Source organism: Chelmon rostratus, chromosome 5 (assembly GCF_017976325.1).
Source record: "Chelmon rostratus isolate fCheRos1 chromosome 5, fCheRos1.pri, whole genome shotgun sequence".
NCBI classification, from domain to species: Eukaryota; Metazoa; Chordata; class Actinopteri; order Chaetodontiformes; family Chaetodontidae; genus Chelmon; species Chelmon rostratus.
In genome coordinates, this window is record NC_055662.1 from 2,119,848 (window position 1) to 2,143,213 (window position 23,366).

General features: G+C 42.8%; 2 protein-coding genes across 2 annotated transcripts; both read right to left on the minus strand.

Annotated features, from left to right (window-relative positions):
- Positions 1 to 874: 874 nt before the first annotated feature.
- On the minus strand, positions 875 to 4,746 carry si:dkey-90l8.3 (LIM domain transcription factor LMO4.1). Its single transcript, XM_041936911.1, has 5 exons — positions 4,384 to 4,746; positions 3,329 to 3,561; positions 3,111 to 3,207; positions 2,626 to 2,784; positions 875 to 1,578 (listed from the first exon to the last, which is right to left on the minus strand). The coding sequence occupies exons 2-5, from the start codon at positions 3,541 to 3,543 to the stop codon at positions 1,570 to 1,572; spliced, it is 480 nt and encodes a 159-aa protein (XP_041792845.1). The 5' UTR covers positions 3,544 to 3,561; positions 4,384 to 4,746; the 3' UTR covers positions 875 to 1,569.
- An 11,292-nt stretch (positions 4,747 to 16,038) lies between these two features.
- Positions 16,039 to 20,601, minus strand: ccn1l2 (cellular communication network factor 1, like 2). Its single transcript, XM_041937225.1, has 5 exons — positions 20,341 to 20,601; positions 19,941 to 20,154; positions 18,515 to 18,877; positions 17,477 to 17,679; positions 16,039 to 17,218 (listed from the first exon to the last, which is right to left on the minus strand). Exons 1-5 carry the CDS (start codon positions 20,407 to 20,409, stop codon positions 16,916 to 16,918), a joined length of 1,152 nt encoding a protein of 383 aa, XP_041793159.1. The 5' UTR covers positions 20,410 to 20,601; the 3' UTR covers positions 16,039 to 16,915.
- Positions 20,602 to 23,366: the final 2,765 nt, after the last annotated feature.

Sequence of the window (23,366 nt, forward strand, 5' to 3'; positions counted from 1 at the left end):
GCCGAGGTTTTATTTCTTCACCATCACGATACAAAGATAATTGTAATTGTGATCATTTGCATACGTTAATGAATTTGCGTGACGCTTCTTGATCAGACGTGGAATAAATAATTGATGCAGTATCAGCACCTACCATGACAAGTGGGACGTTTTCAAATAGCTAAGCGCATTAAGGTGCGAGTTTGATGGCTGCCATGCTCCCAGGCAAGGTGTGAAAGTAGAGCAGATCCTATCTTCTGCCTCCTGCACGCTGCACACGCCATCGCTGCTACCACACAGAGATTAACTCACAACCTCTGCCGCTGCGCTGAGACTTTAAGTTTTTACATAGCATTTAAAAGGCGAACCAAGTTAGCACGAATTAGATGCAGCTCAGGAAAATAATTTTCAGGAGCCATGCAGTGAGTGGCAGAGAACAAAGAGCTGTGATAGGAAACAAACCAGGCTGTGTGGGAGCTTTAATTGGAACATGGTAAACAGTAAATACATCAGATTGTTTCAAATGCCCTGGATGTAGAGGGGGCCACTCCCCTTTAATTAGCCTGCTTTCAGATTAGGCTTTATTAGAGGCAGGCAGGCGGGCGGGCAGGCAGGCAGGCAGGCAGCCACCGAGCCAGTCAGCCACGGGATATGCCCCAAGTTCAGCCTCCCAGGAGCTCCAGCAGCACAGATACAGGGCTCATGTTTAATTGCTTCTGTAAATGGTCAGAGCTCAAGCCCCCTAATTCCATTCCTCTGGGTAATCAGGCATGTTTTCACCATACAGGGCTAAAGAGAGGGAGAGAGACAGTCACATCCACCATGCTAGGTACCATGCAATACAATGCCACTGTAATGCCGCTAAGGGGTTTCAAAATGACCTCCGCTCGCTTTGTGACATGTTACAGGAAAATCGTTTTAATAGGATTTGTGTTTTTAACTGCACTATATTTTTCACACATTGAACAGGAAGCTGATAAAGAAATAAAACTCCACAGAAGAAAAAAAAAACCTTCACTGGATCATTTCAGTTGTGTTGTGGGTGTCTAAAAATTACTTATCATACCTGACAGCAACGTTTGATTTTTGTTTTCCTTGAGTGTTCAGATTAACATACACAAGAGAGAGATCAAGAGTTCATTAAGAGCACTGACGCTCAGGGGGAATAATGCCACATGGCATAAGCAATGCTTTAAGTCATTTTACAGCAGTCCATCAACACCTTCCATCCATCCATCCTTTGTTCCCTCTTCCAGTGGCGGAGGCTTTCATCGTCATTGTCGCCGTCCAGCTTTCTCTGTCCCGACAAAGCCTCTTGCCAGTGCAGTCCACACGTACTGTAAGTCTTTGCATGATGTACAGACCACTCTAACATTAAACACAACATAAATGTGACTTTGTACGCAGTATATAAAGTCTCTGATGCAGTGACGGACAGGATACTTGGTGAGAAACTGTATATTCTCTGGGGAAGAGAGGCAGGGCAGTGATGAGAATCCACAACGATAGCGACAGTAGCAGGAGATAGTGCACCGAAGAGAAGTGAAGTTTGGGAGGAAAGGCGAGGGCAACACACAGCACTCCTGCCACTCAGCATACCTGAAGAGGAGAGTGAGGGAAAAGGGTTAGACACTTCAGGCTCATCGCTGTGGCCTTCTGGTTGTGTGAATACAAAGGCCAACAGTTGTTTTTTAACATGTTTCTGTTCCCATCCAATTCAAGTGTTCTCTTCAATTAAAATTCAAGTTAGTTTTAGCTTACCAACAAACATAGACACAAACAAAATGTGGAATCAATTAAATAATATTGTGTAATAGCTATTAAACAAAACAGAAAATGACATTAAAGCATTTGTTAGACTAATAATGCTCTAGTTGTAAAGAGCATTGGAACATCAGGAGCAAGACTCACCAAGCAGCTTTTCAGTTATTCAGAAATCATTTTGATCTTTCAGTAGTTGAAGTGTTTAGATTTTTGTTAAGCAAATGTAACAAACCACAATACATATTAAAAAAAACTTCATTACAATTTAAAGCCTTCAAAATTAAACAGAAGTTGTTGAGGTGTCAAAGTGACGGTGCTCATTATGCAGCACAATATTGCAATAATCTTACAAACAATGTGTCGTGATCAGATATAATGTATTTTACAAGCCAATGAGAGGGCTTGTATATGAAATAATGATTTGGATAGTAATTAGTGACGCTTTCATATAAATGGGGTGGAATAAAAAGTACAATATTTCCCTCTGAAAGGTAGTGCAGTAGAAGTATAAAGCAGCATAAATTGTATCTACAGTAATTAAGTAAATGTACTTGTTACATTCCACCACAGCCGTTTAAATGCACATTGTCTTTTGTGTCTGGAACATTTTTCTCTTAATTTTTCTTCTGTTATTTTTAAGACTCATACAATATTAATTGCTTTTTCTTTCCTGCACTTACAGGTATTATAAACACGGTTGCTTTATGAAACCTCTGATATTTATTTCATATAAACAACACGTCCTGCTGTGGCAGTCATGTTCCTCATCAGCACATTCTATCACTCACATTACAGCTCGGTGATATTCATGTGAGGAGCTTTTACACTCTGCTGTTAGTACAGATGGTTCTGTAGTGTCATATCAGCAACCCCTTTATTCACCTTCTGGTCTGTCAGCACCGAGCTGCTCTGAAGGGGAGGCAGGTGGCTGCTGAGCAAGGCAGCGCCGGGTCTGTCATGCTCGCAGAAGATTGTACCATTGATGTAATGGAAGCGATCGCCAGGCATCAGTCTGTTTCTACAGGTGGCGCAGCTGAAACACTGCGGAGGAGCAGGAAAAACAAACGGTCGGATCAAATTCAGGCCATGAGAACACATTTAACACATGGAAACAGAATTCACCAAATGTGAGAAAGTAAAAATGGAAAAAGTGTGAATTAAAATAAGAAACATTGAAATCTAATCTGTTGTAAAATCATGTGTCTCAAAGTTCAAGAGTACATGAGGCAAAGAGATGGAGGGCACAATTCCTTTCTCTCCATCACATCTTCCCGTCTCACTGTATCCCCTCTCCACCAAATCCCAGATTTCCCTGTCAAACAAGCAGCAGGAGACAAAGCTCGGTGTTGTGAAAGCAGGGGATTTACCTTGAGGTGGTAAACATTTCCCTGTGCCCTCATCACCATTTCGTTGGCTGGGATCGACTGGCCGCAGGCGCTGCACGCCCCGCTGTGCCCGAACAGTCTGCAAACACAAAAACACAGATTGCTCAGTCTGTGCGGCCTCCAAAAGCTAAAACCAGCAGCTTCATCTTGTCCTGTTCCTCCTCCCTCCTCCTCCTCTGCCACCTTTTCCTCCCTCTCACCTGATGTAGTCACTCCGACACAGAATCATTCCCCCTTTGCTGTAGCAGGTGGTGCCAATGTCCCCCAGCTGGGCTTGGCAGCAAGAGCACTTGAGGCAGCGAGTGTGCCAGTAGCGTTCCATGGAGAAGAGCAGGAAGCGGTCGGCAATCTTCCCCCCGCATCCTGCACACGACCTGGGGGCCGGCGGTACGCCTGGCGCTTGGCTGTTCACCATTGCTGCCCTCAGAGGCTCCTGGACACACGGAATAGAGGTTTGTCAACTGAGGCAGGTGTAACAGCGAGACCCAGCTAGGTTCACATTACCTTTTTAAAATAACAGAAAACCCTGGGTTCTACTAAAATGTCTGAAATTTGATTTTTTGTGTTAAATATGTTTATTGTTTATTTATCATTTTCATTGGTAGATATTAAATTTAATAATATTACTTAGTGGGAGCTGATAGTAAACCCATTTTTTAATTTATGACTTCACACACATCAGATATTTCCACTTGCTCAGACAAACCCACACAGGGCTTCTGCAACTGAATGATAACATAGTGAGTTTAACAGGTTGACCTCAACACTATCATACTAATCAATACGAGAGAGAGTACCTGAAATATTCCCACTGATACTCCATACACAGTAAACAGCAAATGAAATGGAAACTATTTTTAGATATTTAGATCACTTTCTTCTGTATAGCTGTATGACTTCAATACATCCAAAGTAATCTTATCATTGACTTTCTATGCAGACATGTAGGAATGGACTGACAGCATCGACCCCAGGCTCTGTCAGCAGTGTGGGGTTACTTAGATGTGAGGGGGGGAAGTCACCGGGACTTCTGGAAGAGTGCCAGCAATGAGACCAAATGTAACGCTTGAAGCATTATAAAAGTGTTTTAACCTGCATTTACTATTTTTAACTAAGATTCGCGGAGCTAGGTCACTGATTTTAGCTGTTAGCTGATTTCAGTGCTGTTTTCCGACCAGGAGCTGCTAGCTTACACGAGAGAGTCAGAAATGCGCGCGCGGCGGAGGAAGAGGAGGAAAAAGAAGAGACGTGTTACCTTGTCGAGCCAAACGCTTTTCCTCCTGCGCCGAACTTTGAGAAGCTGCGAACAATATTCACATGGACCTCGACACGCTTTTAGAGTGGTAAAACCGCACTCAGACTGGACATGTTTTGGTCTCCATTGCTCTTCAGAAAAAAGGCAGAGCGACACAACATTAAGCCCGGGACGGCTCGGTGACGGCAATAGTTGAGCAAACTCTCCCCGACATCCAGCTCCGCAGCTCAGTCACTACATGTATCCGTGAGGAGGAGACACGCCGCAGCTCCTCTTCCTCTCCTCTGTCACAGCTGTCTGTCGATCAACATGCCTTCTTCTGTTTCTATCGCTTTTGACAGCAACACTATTCATCAAATTGCGCAAGGGGGTATTTAAATTACCGAGAGGGGCCGCAGCCGACATGGAGCGCGCGGCAGCCAATGAGCGAGCGGGGGGCGTGTCCGCAGTCAAAATGATTTATGAGTTTATAGTGGCTTATTAATATGCACATTCACATCCTCTAAGCTCCTCATTGAATGTCACTGAGTGTGTGTGCGCTATTCACATGGAAAACAGCCGTGAACACAAATTATGGCACTTTGTTTCATAGTTTACGTCCATGTAGATCAAACCTCCGTTTGATCGTTACGAAGTGCACAGGGTTCAAAAACAGTTTCATAAATGTCCAACATTGCTTTGTTTATTCGCAGTGAACATTTTATTGCAAATAAAATCAATGAAATAATTGGTTCACTTATTTTACTCTAAATTTTCATTTCTTTTAAGAATTATGTACGATTTTGGGATCGTATAATGTATAACTGTCAAAGTACATAATAACCAAATTTGTATTCCTTCACCATTTGTGTCTATACAATTAATGATTTAAATGATCACTTTTACAAAGAGGCAAATTTCACTCCAGCAAGTCAGTGTGTGTGTGTGTGTGTGTGTGTGTGTGTGTGTGTGTGTGTGTGTGTGTGTGTGTTTACAAGAGTAAACATCTCATCCTTTCATTCGTTTCTCTTTTTTTGTTTGTTTTTTTATTTGATTGTTTTTTCTCGATACACTTATCAAAGTCTTAGGTATTGTATGGCCAAATAAAGCAACAAAGCCAACAGTCGGTTTGATCACTCACTGTATGTCAGTGGAATATGCTGAGGACACTTGATTTTTTTTTTTTTTTTCTAATCTCCTCCACCCACCTCACAAGCACTGCTGAATTTGATGGGAATGGGATTCACTGTGCACTTCAGCACTTCAGATTAGGTCTCATGTCCTAAGTCACAGTGAGTACGTCAGGTCTTCACAGCACGGTCCAGTCCGTCCATCTGCTCCCCTGCTGTACTTCCAGTGGAGTACCAGAAGAGGGCAGCATCCTATAAGGTTGTAAGGAGCAGGGATCCGGTTTATTTTCCGGATATATAAATCATTATATTGGGCCTTCCAACTCGGTTTCATCTTTAAATGAACCTTTTTAAATTTGGTGTTGCAGAATTGTTTGTTCAGTTGTTGCTTTCTGAAGCATCAACTCTAACACATCAATTATTACACTGATATCTCTAAAGAAATGATAGTCATCAAAATACAATAAATGACAGCACGATTTCCACTGAAGAATGTGAAGTTGTACTGTGCGCACTGAAGGACAGTTCTGATTATTTCCTGATCATTTCTGTTGGATCTGTTCTAATTTCTTCACCTTGGTCAGTCCACCAGTCAGGTACCAGGTATGAACTGACAGGTGGGGCGGAAGCACTGAAATACATTCACTCTTGTCACTGTAGCAAGGTCATTTCTGTGTGTTTACTAAAGCCGGTTTTGGGTAAAAATGTTTTGTTTTTTACTTTTTTTTTAACTTATTTTCACAAGTATTGGACTCAGCTACAGAGCTGCACAAAGCTCCATGTCCAGAGAGGAGACACTCAGCTGGAACCCTGGAAATCACACAGATGCTATTTGTACAGTCACTGGTTGAGGGTTAGTGCTTGTAGGCCAACTTAGTGAGCAGGGGAAAAAATGCACAACAATGCAATAAAATTAAGCATCACACCCTTATGGTTATGGTTAGTATGATTGTACATGCAAATAGGTTGCATCCCAGCAGACACGTTCCGCGAACATGACCTGAAGGGTAGGGGATCTTTCCCTGGACCCCAACAGCGAATGTTCCCTGAGGATTATTTTGTTCTACTCCATGACCATTAAATCCATCATTCGAAAATGGAAAGAATGTGGCAAAATAGCAAAGGAGCCTACTAAGTGATGGCCATCCACCTAAACTGATGGAGCGGACAAGGAGAGCATTATTTAGAGAAACAACCAAGAAGCCAAAGGTGACTCTGGAGGAGCTGGAACGATCCACAGTTCAGGCGGAAGAATCAGTCCACAGGACTACTATCAGTCATGCACTCCACAAATCTGACCTCTATGGAAGAGTGGTGGGAGCTGTTGCTAAAAAACAGAAAAAACAGAGAAATCCTGTTTGGAGTTTGATACAAGACAGGTGGAGACATGGCAGACATGTAGAAGAACGTACTCCGCTCTCATGAGACCAAAACTGAACTTTTGGCCCTGGTGCAAGCTGCTCTGCTCCCCTGCACACCACCCTGATCACATCATCCCCACAGTGAACCAGTGGTGGCAGCATCATGCTGTCGAGATGCTGTTCAGTAGCTGGTACTGAGAAACTGGTCAGAACATGATGCTGTTCTTGAAGAAAACCTGTTTCAGTCTGCAAGAGACTTGAGACTGGGTTCCCCTTCCAGCTGGACCAGGACCCAAAGAACACAGCCAGAACTGCACTGGAATGGTTTAAGGCAACGACTGTTGATGTCTTAGAATGGCCAAGTCAAAGCCCAGACCTCAATCCAATTCACTCAATCTGTGGTGAGACTTAAAAATTACTGTTTACACACGGTCTCCATCTAAGATGACCGAGTTTGAGCTATTTCACCAAGGAGAATGGCGAAAAAGTTCAAACTGTGGATGTGGAAAGATGGTGGAGACACACCCCAAAAGACTTGTCGCTTTGAAAGGTGGTTGGCCCAAGTATTGACGGGGGTGAATACTTGTCCTTCAAACAGATGTCTGCTTACTGTCTGTTATTGCTTGTGTCACAACAAAAAGTGTTTTGCACCGTCTAAGTACTATGGCAAAATGTTAAAAAGTCCAATAACATCAATTTGAATTCCAGGTTGTAACACTGCAATATGTGGAAAAGTCAAATGAAAACTTTTGCAAGGCACCGTTAGCGTATTCATCAGCTCATTCCTCGTCTTCATTCACCTGCTGTGTATCGCCGTGGCAACAGCGCCATCTGAGTGCACCAAGCGCTCCTTTCCTGGAGTCAACTTCTTCCATCTGCCCCGAGGGGTTGGCAGGAGCAGCCTCAACACCTCATCAACACCTTTAGCTGCTACTTCAGCTTCTATTGTTATTTTTCAGGCACCTTATCAATAAACTAAGACCAAACAGGCAAATAATAACAAGCAAATAAATAAATAATGACAACAAAGATTTGTAAAAGTGATCTGAATTAATTGAAATAATGTGATAATAGAGTAATCATTACACCAGAAACACAGGGCTAACTGTGTTCATTGCAACAATACCCCCCAAAAATAGACAAAAATAGCTTACATTATCCCTCAAAACCAGATCTCAGTAAATACAGTTTGCAGCTTGCTGCCTTGAAGAGTGTCCACACAATTTCATGGTTTACTCATTTAGGAAATCACAAGGAGCACACATCACAAGAGCCATCAGCTTTGTTGTTACACTGAACTTTGCCTTGGACAGGCACTGCACAGCAAACCAGTGGAAGGAAAACACTAAATAATTATGAAGGCACACTGAACAGTCAGTCAGCATCAAAGGATCCAACCCAGAAAGCTTACCATCACTTTAAGAGTGAGGCGTGTGTTGTGTGCTCATCCTCCAGCCTCACTCACCTGACTGTTCAGGGCTAAATCCACAGATGTAGGGCATGACCCAGTCCCTGTCCAGGCCAAGAGAGAAAACTCTGATTGCACAAGATGCATAATGCACATTGGTGTATGACTTTCTCCACATTGAAGAAATGATATGCAGCTGCGCACATAGTAAAATGACTTTAATCAGCTACACAAAGTGAGAGGATGCAGATTCTGAACTGATTTCTAAAAAGAGCTCTTGGATTGGAATGGTGCTCTCCATCAGCCAAAAACCCGAGTCAGAAACTGTATCAGGGGAGAAAACATCACACTGGTACATCCCTGTTAGAGCATGTAATAGCCACAGTTTCATATGTACAATATAGGTTTGTGTAGACATACAGACCTTATGTACAGAGCTGAGCGCCATGAGTGTGTCCATACATCAGCTAAAAACATCTATATTACAGGGTGAAAGTTTAAGGTCTGGCCGGACTGAGAAACCTCTCCACATCTTTTAATCTTTTTAAAAACTGTTTTCTCATATCTCATATCTGTTTTGGGTGTAATAAAGTGCACATAGATGTCTTAGTATCTTAGAAAGGCTCACAGTGGTAAAACCACATTCATTTCAGGGCACTAAGTATTAGTGCAATGCTGCGGTGACAATGCTTTTTGAGTAACAGATACTGAAAAAAGGCGTGGTGGGCCACCGTCACTGAATAAATCGAGTGGCAATACTGGTATATGTTACTGATACTGTGTATGTTACATTGTGTATTTGTGTCTCCCTGCAGGAGATGTGCTGTTCTTCACAGGTAATATCTTCCAGATGTACTGAGGTCATGTCCAAAACCCCAGTCTCCTACATCTTTGTTCTAATGTGGATGCCTGAGATATGTTGTGAACAGTGATGCATCTTAGAACCACTAAATTCTTCCCTCCCCATCCTTTAACCTTTTTGATTTTAATTTCCAAGCAACATACATAAATGAAACTGTTCAAATGTTTTCTGACTGAAACTCTGACACTTATTCCTGCCAGTGCTGTTGCCAAGACGCTTGCCCAGTCTGGTGTCAGCTCTTGCAGTCTGAGTGATAACCTGACACAGACACAGCTCTGTCTATGAAGATGCTGTGACAGTATTAGACTCCAACCTTGTGACCACAATTTCAAGCGATGCTGCCAGATAGTAGACATTTGGTGGAAGGAGGCTGATATGAAAACAAAACTGTTTGTATGGATCCATTTTATCCATTACAATCAAAGTTTCACATCTCTGATCAATCAGCACTTTTATTTTCTCCAATTTGCACACTGTCATAACAGCTGTGAGCAGGACAGCATCTCCATAGTGCATCACCCCGCCCTCTCTCACCTGGATGACAGCAAAACCTATGTGCATCCTGTGTATGGCCAACGAGTCGGCCGACAGGGAGGAGGTTCAGCACCCGACAGCAACCCCTCTCTTAACACCAAGAAGACCAAAGAGCTCATTTTGGACTTCAGGAAGATGAAAGGCACGAACACCCGGATGCGCTCAATGGAAAAATCAGACTGTTTGTCCTCCTCCCCTCTGGGTGGTGCTACGGGACCAGCAGGTTCAGGAACAGCTTCTTTCCCTCACCCCCACCCCATGATGCCTCAATACCTTCCCAACCACTCCACACCTTCCCTCAGTGACTGAACTCTTTCCTTTTCCCCTTCGACCCCAGACCCTCGCCGCCCACACACCTTCCTCTGACCGCACATCTGCTGACTGAACATCTGCACTATGACTGTCCCTGCCTCACTACTGCACACACCCCTGCCTATTCTATATATGCTCTCACATGCCCATACATATTTATACTAGTAAATATGTAGTATACTATTTATACTTATCCTTTCTGGTTAGATGATAAACTGCACTCTGTTGTCTCTATTTCGTTGTCTCAGTACTTATGCTGAATGCAATCTTTTGCAATCTTATGCACAGAGTACAGGTCTGTCTTTTTGATATCCCTTTCAGACATGCTAACAGCAGGGCTCTATGGATGGCAGTGGGAGTCAGCTGGTCCACCACTTTGGTCTAGACTGAAATACCTCAACAACTATTTTGCTGTATTGCCAATTAATGTGGTGCAGTTATTCAGTTCCTACTGTCTTTGCTGACCACTTAACTTAACTAAAATCTCAATTTGTTCAATACTTTTGGTGTATGACCACATACTTGCAGAACTAACGTCCCTATCAGTCTCATCTGTTCTTTGTGTTGAGTATCAATTATCAAATGTTTGCATGCTAACACACTTGATTGAGACAGTGAACAGGATAGTTATACCTGTTAAATGTCAGCATGTCAGTATTGTCATTGAGCTCTTAGCTTAACCACACACTCAGGCCAACACATTGGTGTAGTTACATATAATGTCTACTTTCCTAGAATTGCTGTCATTGGCATAACATTAGTAAGAGCTATGTACAAAATGACTGATAATGTGGAGCAGGGGAGCAGAAGGATTGGACAAAGATAGCAGGAGCAAACACTGTAGTAGCAGCATCAGTATCATCACATCAGCAGCAGCAGTAGCAGTAATAGTAGTAGTACTTGACACAATGGTAGTTGTAGTATTAGTAGTGATGGTTCTTTGAATCAGTTTTGACGTCACAGTGTTTACTCGACTGTGAACCCTCAGTCTAAACAGGATCCATTGTGGAAATATTGACTTTGGTTCCATAAAAGATGGTAGCTGTGACACTCACAAAAGAGGATGAGTCATGTCCCACACATTCGTTTTCAGCACAACAAGCCAATAACAACTCACATGGAGACATCTGTGTTATTATCCCACATTGTGCTGAAGAGGAACCACTTCGACACATCCTTTTTCAGAGTGCATGTCGAGGTGGAGATGGATGGATTTCCTCTGCTGTGGCCGGCGCGGCAGCCCGGGCCAACTTCCACCACTCTCTGAGGCCCTCTTGATTTCCGACATATTTCCTGTTCCTCTGTCAAGGCTATGCTGAAAGTCGCAGCTCTCTGCGAGGCTGGACAACACCTGTAGCTTCCAGTCTGGGTTCCAAGCCAATACAAACTGCTGTGGGGCATCACAGCACAGTAGGCTGCCAAGGCAGTCACATTTCTGACTGTGATGTGGAGAGATCCTTCCATCTGAGGCTTTAGTTTCTCTCTCTTGAGGCTAAGCACCTCAGTGTCATAGTTTTGTGGTATTAGTTTAGAAATGAGTCATCCTTGATGCCTCCTGAGTCCACAGGTATTGGGTTGTCATGGAGGTTGGAGCGGTGTGTTGCAGAAAAGGAGAGTCAGCAAATTGGTCATGTCTCAGTGGCAATCAGTGAATATCAGTGTGATTCTTTACGGTAATGTGCAGAGAATATGTTTTTCCAACTGGTTTAACTCTGACTGCATTCTTTGGTATCAAATGATCAAGCCAAGCAGGATAGTTGTAGTTATGGAAAGTCCATGGACAAGTCCAGCATTATAAATCGTAGTCAAAAACTAGTCTGTCAGCGGGGTTTGATAGGGAAGTCTAAAGCCACAGTGAGACCACCTGCCCACCCAGAGTCTGGTTCTGTTCAAGGTCTCTGCCTGTTAAAAGGAAGTTTTTCCTTGCCGCCGATCTCTGTAAACTAAAGAGTACGTCTGAGTGTCAAAAGTGTCATGAGATAACTTTTGCACGATTAAAACTGATTTGAGCTAAACTGAGCTGAATTGAGAGATTTCCCTAATATTTGCCAGCCTCTGATTCTCATAGCGCCATGAATTTCACTGAAATGTCAGAGTGACTCTTGAACAAATGAGCAGGAAAGCGTTGTCACGGGACACCGGCTTTCGTGTACAACAACTCTACTGGAAGAATAATTTCCCAGAATTTACACAAACCAAACAGCCCGAGCAGACAAACATCGTCATCAAGGGTAACGTTGAGCCGTCTGAGTCAAATGGGAACCAGTGGCGCCATCAGTGACGAAAGCAGATAGTAAGGAAGTCTCCATGGTGAGGTGGTCTGTCATGTGTGCTCTTTGGTTCCTGCTTGTCGGTCTCATTGCGAAAGAAGCCTCGGCCTTGTCTGACAGGACATGAATTTGACCTATGTCAACTAAATTTAAGATTTAACATTTAACATTTTATCCAGCCCAAGTTAAAACAGCCATGATGAAAAGGATGATGGTACTGACAGAGGCTTTAGCAGAAACCCAGTCTGAATCTGAGTGACCTCCTGCTGCAGGTGTGGGGTTGTCTTAGGACTGCACCACAGCCATGTTCTGTGGACAGGTTTTTAAAAGAGGTTTGCAAACAATTCTGAGAATATGTATGTTTGGTTATGGATGATCAGGCTGTCTGAGATGTGGGTCTCTGAAGTCACTGTTGTGGGGCACACAGCGCTAAAACTTAATGAACTCTTTATGTAAACATGCATTAGTATATTTTTGGCCACAGGCTGAGAACACTTATATCTGACAATTTGACAGCTTACTAAGTTGTTATGGTGAATGTATTTGCTTACAATTCCACATGTCCAGCAGGTAAAGAGTGACACTAGCATCCATTTGGAGATGTGTTTCTGTCCACCTGATGAATCTAAGTGCAACAGTCACCCTCCTTTTAGATTAAACTGCTGTATGTATCTGTCTCTTTGGCTGCTAAATGTCCCACTTTTTTCTCCAGATAGTCTCCAACAGCGTCTGTCTCCTGTTTGGTGCTCAGCAGATAATGGTAGAAAGCACTTGCCTGCTGCTGCTGGAAACGAGCTTGATGTAGTCGAGTTTGTGGGGTGTAAAACCAAACCACAAGCTAAAAGTGGCTAAAAAGTTCTGGAGAGTGATATGACATTCTACATGTTCATTTGATCCATGTCTAAATTAAAACTGTTGATGGGTTCAGTGTCAGCTTTAAAACCCAAAAGTATGGAGGCTTTTTTTTTTTTTTTAATCACATTTGAAACAAATCATTTCTCTTTATTTCTATGTACAGTATAATTCCTGGCAAACAACAGTCCTTTATGTTGGAATACTTGGGTATCTGAAAAAGGCTTTCATTTTTACACCACCACTAGCCCAATAATGATGATGTCATCAGGTCCTTCATCCACCCGACACCATGGTTCAGAGCAATATATCTTGGATTACCAGAGCACCGCGACATTTATTGCAGATATTCATCAGAATCAGAATCAGAATCAGCTTTATTGGCCAAGAATGTGTGCACATACAAGGAATTTGACTCCAGTTTAACCTTGGACTAGTATCAAAATGTTCTGGCCCATTGATTTTAAATTTTCTCAACACAATCACACTATCCCCATGCAATGAACCCTTTCAATTTCTAACACTTTATCAGAATCTTCCTTTAGCGCCACCCTGAGGTCAAAATCTTACATTTCTGGCAGTCTGTGTGTATACCCACCAACCGAGATACTGCCTCAGGTATGATCCCACCACACTAAGTATCTCTGGTCCAGTTGTAGGTGGAGGGTGGAGAATTGCTTGAGATGAAGCCCACAGCAGTAGATGTGATTGGCGCAGTCAGGAGGTCGAAGTGTTCCTCCCTTCGCTCAGAAGGAGGCAGAGGCCAGGGTGAGGAATCTAGTAGTCCATCGTAATGTTTGTGCTTCAGAGCCAGCTGGAGCATTGTGTAAGGCCACGAGGCAACATGAATGCAGAGCTCCGGCTGAAAATGTGCAGGCTACTGAGGAGCTCTGTGGTGAGAGTAAGAGGGTGATGATTGACAAACCAAGGACATTGATGTGCACAGCATGCATCATGGCTGAACAACTCACAAGGAATATTTCAACGAGAAATAGATTATCTTTTGCTGATTCAACATGTAAAAACTTTTTGGTTCATAAGCAACAGCGTGCAGTCATGGCCAGAGAGCCTGTTCAGAAGTGAGCCCTACTGACTCATTGAGGTATTTATTAGGATACCTTACTAGCATTATTCTGATGTTTTCCTTTGAGTTATGTTTGCTAAAGCACAAATGCTGCAGCTTCCTCCTGAAGTGCTTTTAAGCTTCTACCATGCCTAATCATAACTGGACAAAGTGTTTTATCCCCTGGCTTTTCCTTCAGTGCCACCAGCAAGATGATATCTCTGGTTAAGGGTTGAATGTTTCCACAACTATTGGATGGATTGCATGGATTGCCATGAAATGTGGTTTAGACATTCACATTCCCCTCAACACATTGCAAAAACTTGACCCCAGCACCATGAGGTCAAATTTCCATTTTTCAACGCATTTGTTTATTACCAAATACCTGCAAAATTAATAACATTCCCATCAGCCTCATTTGTGTTTTTGTGTTAATGAGCAAACGTATAACTGTGCTGCACACCTAAACTAAGATGGTGATTGTGGTGAACATCATACCTGCTACACATCAGTATGTTAGCCTTGTCACATGTTAGCATGCTAAAGTTAGCATGTAGCTCAAAAACACAAAATACGGGCCTACAGAGCTTTTAGCATGACTATAGAAAGTCTGTTTTAATTTTCTCTTTTCTCTCCTAACTACAGCAGCTTCAGCTGGAAAATTAATGTAAAAAATCCACACAATAGCAGAGAAACACTCTACAGGGAACACAGTAGGGATGCAAAGCCAGAAATCAAAAAGATGACTAACTGATCAATAGTTTCCCTCGGGGTGCAGGCTGGCTTTTGCGGTTTAATGAAATTATTCGAAGTGGCAGCAGCACAGAATACAGGGCTGTTTCAGTAAACCAGGCTTGGAAAAGTCTGCTGAACTGAACTATAAAGTGAGTTTCCCACAACACTAATTGATTCTAAAAGACACTAAATATACTAAAAGCTACTCCTGACCATTCCTGCAAAACTCAAACGCCTGCAACCTTTTGGAGAACATGCATGGTTTTGGTCTCACTCTGAAGTTGTCCACAGCAGTCAGAATCACTGTCAGTGCTATTGGCATTGGGCAATAAAAGGCCTGAATATTTTTTTGCCAATAGATGCCTGCAGATTATTGTATGTGGGCTTTATTAGCCGGAAAACACAATGGGACCACGGGATGAAGCCTTACCCTACTCCAAGTTCATTAAAAACTGACAACAATACCACAGAAACTGAATAGTTTGAAAATGTTTTTCCAACAGTGTGGTTATTTACTAGTTTCATCAAAATGAATATCTATATTTGTATTCAGGCAATCTATATTTAGGTCATATCACCAGTCATCTGCTGCTCGGTTGCAACTGGCTCGATCTCTACATCCAAGAAGAGAACGAGGTCCTTCCATTCAACACAGACATGACATGGAAGATCCTGACCGGTCAAGTGAGGTGTCAATCAAAAGGTCAGTCATTTTGAGACCGACACAGCACCTATGCATACATGCTAACTGGAGTTAATGGAGAAAATGTGGAAGATTAGCACATCTACGGGCTAATTAGAAATGATCAAACATCTTTCTGTGTGAGTTGCTTCAATTTTATAATCTTTAGTTTGTTTGTTGTTGCTGTTGATTGTACCTGCTGTTGTGAGGGTTTCTTGAAATCGTTTGCATCAATCACAACAGTCTTAGCTTTCCAATGATGTATGACGTGAGTGCAAACTTAATAGCAGTTGTGTACATGGACGTGAGGAGTGCTTAACACCGATGGAGTCTTAACAGGATTCATTTGTTTTTTTGTTTTTTTTTCCTAACTTTGTGCATTTGCATATAGATTTGGAGTCAAACTGCAAAGCCTCTTCATACATTCACTCAAACATTAGCCAGTAAATAAGACAATTTACAGGTTGATACATATTTATTGGATGTACAGGAGTTTACAGACACAAACATCCAAAGAACACATGTAACATGTCTTAAATATACAGTATAGCATTATTTCACCCTTCAAAATGAAGCATCGTATATACACGGTGAAGGACACACACAAACAAAATAAAATCACACCCCGAAAAATGAGGTGATCCAAGAATTCACCACTCCACAACTAAGAGTGAAGTCTATGCTTTAATCCATACAGTATACTGTAGTAGCATAACAAGCACATTCTCTGTAAACTCTCTTGTGAAAGTTCCATATTCTAACAGACCAATACACTTTCACCTACACACACACACACACACACACACACACACACACATCATACCACAATCCACCATTCCACAATCAATAAATGTGTAGGAAACACTGTATCACAAAGGACAGTCAATAATGAACACAGTCCCTATAGTCACTAATGAATATGTCTTCTAGTTCTTCCTCACTAATTAAAAATGCACGTCCATAATTCCCATCACTCACATAAATGTCTGCTACTGGTCTAAACAACCTCCCTTCTGTTGAACAAACTGTCACGTTGCCCTCTGTGGAGAGGACACAAAGTTTCAAATAAATAAAAGAAGTTTCAGTAAAAGCTCTCTGCCAACGTCTAACACAGCAACACTCTGCAGTGTGCTGTCCTCAGTGTCCTCCAGTGTGGACCAACTGATGTCATCATGGCAGGAAGCTTAAAGTGCAAGCGAGCGTATTGAATGGGAGGGAGAGGGTGGCACGAGCTCACCCAGCTGACACTCTGGCAGGCGGTGGGTTTGGAGAGGGGGGTGGGGGTGTTGGGGGCAGAGTCTTTACCCAGTGTGCCAGGCCTTGGCTAAGCAGGATCGGTGAGCCTCAGTGCCGGAAGGTGTGGATGTCGTTGTGGAGGCTGACTGAAGGGCTTGAGGGCCCTCTGCGTGTAGGACAGCTTGTTTTGCAGCTGCAGCGCTGGATCCACATGACATTTCTGTAGAAGCCCTCTCCATCGGAGCAGTGGAAGCGAAGTCTCACGGTGCGAGAGACGGAGGGCGTGCAGCAGCGGCCATCGGTGCACGTCCCACAGGTGCGAGGGCGATACCACTGTGCTGTTGAGCATCCGGCGAAGGTGATCCTGACCGGTTCCTGGGGGCGGACTGTTCGCTGGCACTTCTTCCCTTTCTAGGTGACAGAGACAGAGCCACCGTTAAAGTGACATCACAAAGCTCCCACTGAATATTCATCAAGGGGCAATGCAGTGTTTATGTATTTATTTATTCATTGACCATGTGTGAAATTCACATGAACTCAGAGAATTTTAATTGGAGTGTTCAAAGAAAGTGAGATGAGCTTGTGACGTAACACCCCTTAAATCCCACTAATACTTTTTGTTTAATCCAATTCTTTAAAATTTTCCAATGGGTATGTTTTTAAGCCTACCTTGCTTGCTAGAGGAAGCTGCAGCTCACATTGCCGGATCTGGCACAGTCTGGTTTCTCTGACCAGCCGACAGTCTGGGTTGTCATTGGTCACTCGACTTGAAATGCCCATTCCACATGTGGTGGAACACTCGGTCCACTCTGTGGTTTGTGGGAAACAGCTGTATTCAAGAAGCACCTCAGACCTAGGGAATGCCACCATCTCTGTGGGAGAGCCAAAAACCAAAAGGCAATGAGTTACAATCAGCCGATGAAGCCAAGCAAATATTTGATCATTATGATGTATTTGTAAAAAAAATTTCAAAAATAATAAAAATCATCCATATATTACCTACTTTATATATGACCCGATTGATTTGATTTATGATTGACTGATTTATTGATCGATTTAAATTATGCTTGGAATACATTTAGTGAAGTTAGCTTTGGACATTTATGGTTCCCAAGGGATGAATCATAAAGATTTTAGTGACCCCATGACCTCTATTCTGTTAATGCCAGGTCAAAATATTCACCTGTACAAAAGAAATATGAAAATCAAATGTGAAGCTTGCCTTTATATTTATAAAGCAAACCTTTTCCATTTTGTACTTTAAGCTCTCTTGTAGTGCCACCTTCAAGATAAAATGTCAACTTTTCTCACAAGATGACAAATATATGTTAACTGGTGTGACGGCATGACCTTTGCACTAGCAAGGTCACTAGCAGAGCTTAAGATATGAAATTAGTTAAAAATGAGAAACGTATTTAGGTTAAATATGTACGATTTTATACATTTTTTAAAGTAGAAAATATCTCTGAACTAGAACATATCAATTTCTGATGAAATGTTAAAGTAATGCCCTGAACCAATGGGGAACAAATATCACAGAACTACACCCGAATGCCAGTTACTGTTGTGTGAAGTCAGAAGCTAAACATCTCTCTAAAAAACCAGGTCAAGATGGGTTCCAAAGCAGTGTTTCGTGAGTTGGCCCATCTCCTGCACATCAACATGAAAAAATCTCCTTCAGACCATATTCACTGCTGTGATGCTTACCTCTGAACGTGGCCCCTCCGGTGGCAGCTGGGTGCCGAGGTTGCAGCTGGGCCTGCAGCAGGGCACTTATGTGGTTGGGAAGGGGCTGGCTGTCTGGCAGGGAGCTGTGTGTCAGCTCATCTGGTTCCTCACTGATGTGGTTGTCGTCATCACACACCCACTCCTCGCAACAGCCGCCCTCAGGCCTGGCCAGCCGGGGCCGTGAGCAGCGCCAGCCGGGCAGGGGCACTTGGTGAGGACAGAGGGGCATGCAGCCCACCACCCCGTCCATGCAGGTGCACTGGTGCTGGCAGTTCGGCCGGAAGTCCTCACCGTGCTGGTACACCTGCCCGCTGAACTCGCAAGGCAAACCCTGGGCCTCAGCTGTCAACAAAATACAGGAAACGGCTGTGAAGAGGGACCTTTGATCTTCATCGAAGGACAGCAGAAAACCTGCATTTGTATGCCAACATAGCTAACATATCGTAGCCTGTTGGATCAAACTGTGCAAAGAAATATATTTTCTAAATATTCTAAATATTTCATGGTTTCATCCTCTTTGAACAATTTAAAGGAGTAAGCCAGTGAGTTTGTATTGCAATTCCATATTAAAAAAAAAAATGGCCAAAGTTTGCCCAGCAGGGGAATAAATATGGTGTCTGTCAGTCCCCACTGTAGGTCAGTCTCCAGACACCCTGGATCTGACACTTCAAGTGATGCAGCTTCATAGCACCTTTTATGAGACTCTTCCTGCGTGGAAAACACTCGCATCGTTAAAACCACACACCTCCTGTTTGTAATGAGATTCTCTGTAGTTTTGTATTATCCAAAATAACCCTGATGACATCACCAGGGTTATTTTCTCAGACTTCTCAGACTCCCAGAGCCACAAAAGACCTTATACAGCTTAAACAACACTGTTATTTGTCATGTGATTTAAACTGGAAGTCATTGTCTTCCTCATAAGAAGTGAGTAACATGATCTAGCCCAGTGGCTCAAAAACCTTTTGGCCTGTGGACCCTCAGTATGAAAGCATGTCTACTCGTGACATGACATGTGAGCTGCTCAGCCGAGGAGTGATTTTTTTCTTCTCTGATTGTTTCATTTGAGGTATTTTGAGTGCCTTGAAGAAGTTAGGAAGCATTTCACAGGAAACAAAATACCATAAATAAAAGTCAGAGAAGGATAAACAAAATTTTGTGTGAAAGATTTTTTTTCATCCCTTCTAATATTTGGTGACCCCTGGTTTTTCCCACCGATCTAGTTTGTGGTGCATTAGCTGTATCATACTTCTGACTTTCATTCACTTTTAATTCTTCACTACATGTAAGATTTAATTTCTACATGATGCAAAACATCCAAACAACTACTTTTGCAATTTAAACCCAATTTTCTTTAGCTCAATTTAATAATGTGCCTTTGTTCAGTCTAACTGTCGCCCCTCACCTCGACACAGTCCTCTCTCAGGGTCTCCTCCAGCCCCCAGATGGCAGCGTAGCCCCTTGATGTGATCGCAAGGTTCGGCGGTGCTGCAGTCCTCGTTGAACTGCCTAGCACAAACTTTACAGCAGCCACAGTGGTCAGTCACCCAGCTGACGCCCGGCGGGCACAGCGGGGGTGAGGGGGTGCACGAGCACTCGGCCGGGCACTCACCTTCTGCCTGAGAAACAGGGTCAGATGTCAGGTCAGGATGTGTGCAAGTGGGTGGATGTGATTTAAAAAGATAAAAACCAAAACAATAGATGGCTGTTCTGATCTATGTCGACTAAATGACATGAAATGACATAAACAGAAATTAATAAAGAGGAGGATTAAAAGCAAGTGGCAACAAGTCACAGCATCTCACCATCACTGCAGCGCTGCCAAGCACAAACAGAGTAGAAATGATCCGCTGCAAAGTAGCTGGGCTAAGCATCCTGATGACAGCAGACGAACAAAAGAGAAAACTGGCATAAAAAAAAAGGAATAAAGAATTGTAAAAGTAACAAGTCGTCCAAATGGAGGGAGGGAAGTCTTGATTTTCAGCTCCTGTATAAAAATGTATCCACAGTTCAGAGTCTGTGCACCGAGAGTGTCTTGGTGTCAGCGCAGGTCAGCACAGCTCAGCTCTATTTCACAGCGAGGTTTCCCTGTGCAGGGCCTGTACTTATAGACACACATGCCCATGCCCCCGCCCCCGCAGTGATATCATCAACTCTCCTCTTAAGACGACTGGAGAGTGTCTAGAGGGAGGAGGTGGAGGGTTTGTTGGTGTCAAATAGTGACACAGATGTGTTTAAATCACTGTGTCTGTGACAGGGACCTTAAGGAGAAACGTAAAGATGTCAAGATGTATGCAAGAGACAAATCTTTCAGAATTAATAGAGAGAGATATTATCCAAGCAACCAAACAATTCTTCAAATATTTCTTGTACTTTAGGCTTTAAGGGTAACCCTAACCCTCCCACACGTATCCAAGGGCATTGCACAGGTCAGGTCATATTTGACAGATGTCTGCAAGAAAAAAAAAAAAACAGTGGTCGGGCAGGTGTAATGGAAAACCTGAGTAGGGAATCCCACTCCATCATGCTAGAGTCTTTAACAGGGGAAGTAGTGATGTGGAGAAAATCCCTGTGAACAACTCTTCCACCAGCTCCAGCCAACCAGCCGGGCTCTGTCCTCTCCACTGCAGTGGGCTGTGGGACGCTGTGCTCAGGACATCCTGTGTTCCCTCCATCTCTTTCCTAATGGGCCGCATTCCAGGAAATACAGGCCTATCCTCAGGTTCCCATGATTGGTAGGAAAAACTCTGCATTCCCATTGTCATCCCAGGGGCACGTAAAAAGTGTTTTGTCGGAGAGCAGGAAGGTCCACACATTAAGCGTTGGCTCGCACTGTCATGAAACATCGGAAATGTAATTTGGCACATTTGATAAGGCCACTGAAGGTCCCCCCTTGTTCCCTAACAAACACAGTGTATACAGTCTGCTGACAGAAACTACTGTGGGGACGCAACAAATGTAATACATCCGTGTGTCAACAATATGTGTGTGTGTGTGTCTGTCTGTCTGTCTGTCTGTGTTTACATGCATATACATATATATATATAAAATAATAATTACTGCATATGTGGATATGAAGCAGTAATTGCACATTACATAATTACAGAATAACAGCAGAAAAAAGAACAAGGGCACCAAATGACTGAAGGGATAAGAAATAAAATTTTAAAAAAAACTTCTGTTACACCAAATTATATTTTGACAAAAACAATCTCACCAGATGTCTGAAGCACACTCGGTAGCTGTTCTGGGGCTTTTGATCCTATCACATGATCTTTTCAGCAGATGGAGTTGCTCGGTCGTCATGGAAATGTAGATGCTTTGCCATTCTTCTGTGCATTTAAAGGACCAAGTCCTTAAAATACTCGGAAAACAAATATTCAAAATCAAATATTTATATATTTCTCCTACTTCCTAGATGTGGTGAACTGTTTCAAAGGTCAGGAATGAATTTTCTATTGCAAAATTATGTTTATTTTGTGACTGTTGTCTTTATTTTTGCTTTTTGTCGTATAAAATTGTGAATTTCTTCACATCTAAAAAAATCCTTAAATGAAACAATTGAAAGAAGAGTGGAAAGTCACTCATCAGTTGAACAGCTCTGAGGTAGCTTGATAATTTCCAGTTTGTTTTCATTCAGCAGGTGACGTGCCACATTCAGAGGTAAACATCACAGCATAATGTAATGCTTTTCCTGACGCCCTCCACAAACACTAAATATGGTCTGAAGGAGATTTTTCATCTTGATGTCACTGGGACATCAAACGGCCACCAAGAGGTGGGTGGAGCGGGCCAAATGAAGCCTGGTTGCTGAAACCTAGCAGCTAGCTGTCACTCAAAATGACCATTCCCATAATTATGCATAACTTTAACCTTAATATAATTTAAACTAGTGAGCTAAATAAAAAGTCACCCACTACAGCTGTCATGAACAGGGAAATTATCTATCCATCCATCCATCCATCCATCCCTCTTCTTCCACTTATCTGGGGCCGGGTTGCGGGGGCAGCAGTCTAAGCAGGGATGCCCAGACTTCTTCTTCTTCTTCTCCCCAGACACTTCCCCCAGCTCTTCCGGGGGGACCCCGAGGCGTTCATGGTCCATGGTCATGGAAATTATCTATTGAGACGAAAACCATTTTTCATCCCAGCCTGTAAACATCTCTATTCCTGCTTTAGAGTTGGACATTTCCATATGGGGGTCTATGGGGACTGACTTGCTTTTGGAGCAAGCCTCAAGTGGCCATTCAAGGAACTGCAGCGTTCGGCACTGGTCTGCTGGTACTGGGCAGACTCGACAGTCCACCGTGGCAGTATCAGACTAGACTTTCCAAATAAAGCTTGCTGAGAAACATTTCAGCTGGTTTAGGAAACAAAACTAGTCGGTCAGCTTTAGGAACAGATCATGGTATGTGACGCAAGTTAAGTCTGTTACATACGTCTGTGACATGAGACATGAACGCAGGACCCTGAGTGACGTAACTCAAGTAATCAGTTAGCTACATTTTCAAATAAGCAATCCATTACTGTTATAATTTTACAGTATTTGTCTTTTTCTTACGCAAAATAACGAACACTTAACCCCCCTGATGCATATAACCAACATCCATCATCACATGTCACAGAGGTTTTCTTTGCTGGTAAGAAGAGAGTACAGTAATGAGTTACTTTTCTCAATAGATGATGCTGTAATGTAAAGAGTGACTTTTAAATGGCCGGAACTATTATTACCATCAAAATGTGCTTTGATGGCATTACGCTTCAGAAGTCTTTTCACGCTTTCTTACATTAAAGAAGTCATATTTAAAGATGATTTAAAGATGAAGAAGACT

What these genes read in the sequence shown, in the direction of transcription:
- si:dkey-90l8.3 (XM_041936911.1), bottom strand. Translation starts at nt 3,543, where the DNA reads ATGGTGAACAGCCAAGCGCCAGGCGTACCGCCGGCCCCCAGGTCGTGT. An exon ending in TGTCGGAGTGACTACATCAG is followed by an intron (nt 3,208 to 3,328) that starts GTGAGAGGGAGG and finishes TTGTGTTTGCAG; the next exon opens with ACTGTTCGGGCACAGCGGGG. An exon ending in GAAATGTTTACCACCTCAAG is followed by an intron (nt 2,785 to 3,110) that starts GTAAATCCCCTG and finishes GCTCCTCCGCAG; the next exon opens with TGTTTCAGCTGCGCCACCTG.
- ccn1l2 (XM_041937225.1), bottom strand. Translation starts at nt 20,409, where the DNA reads ATGCTTAGCCCAGCTACTTTGCAGCGGATCATTTCTACTCTGTTTGTG. An exon ending in TTGGCAGCGCTGCAGTGATG is followed by an intron (nt 20,155 to 20,340) that starts GTGAGATGCTGT and finishes CCTGTTTCTCAG; the next exon opens with GCAGAAGGTGAGTGCCCGGC. An exon ending in CGGAGGGGCCACGTTCAGAG is followed by an intron (nt 17,680 to 18,514) that starts GTAAGCATCACA and finishes GCTCTCCCACAG; the next exon opens with AGATGGTGGCATTCCCTAGG.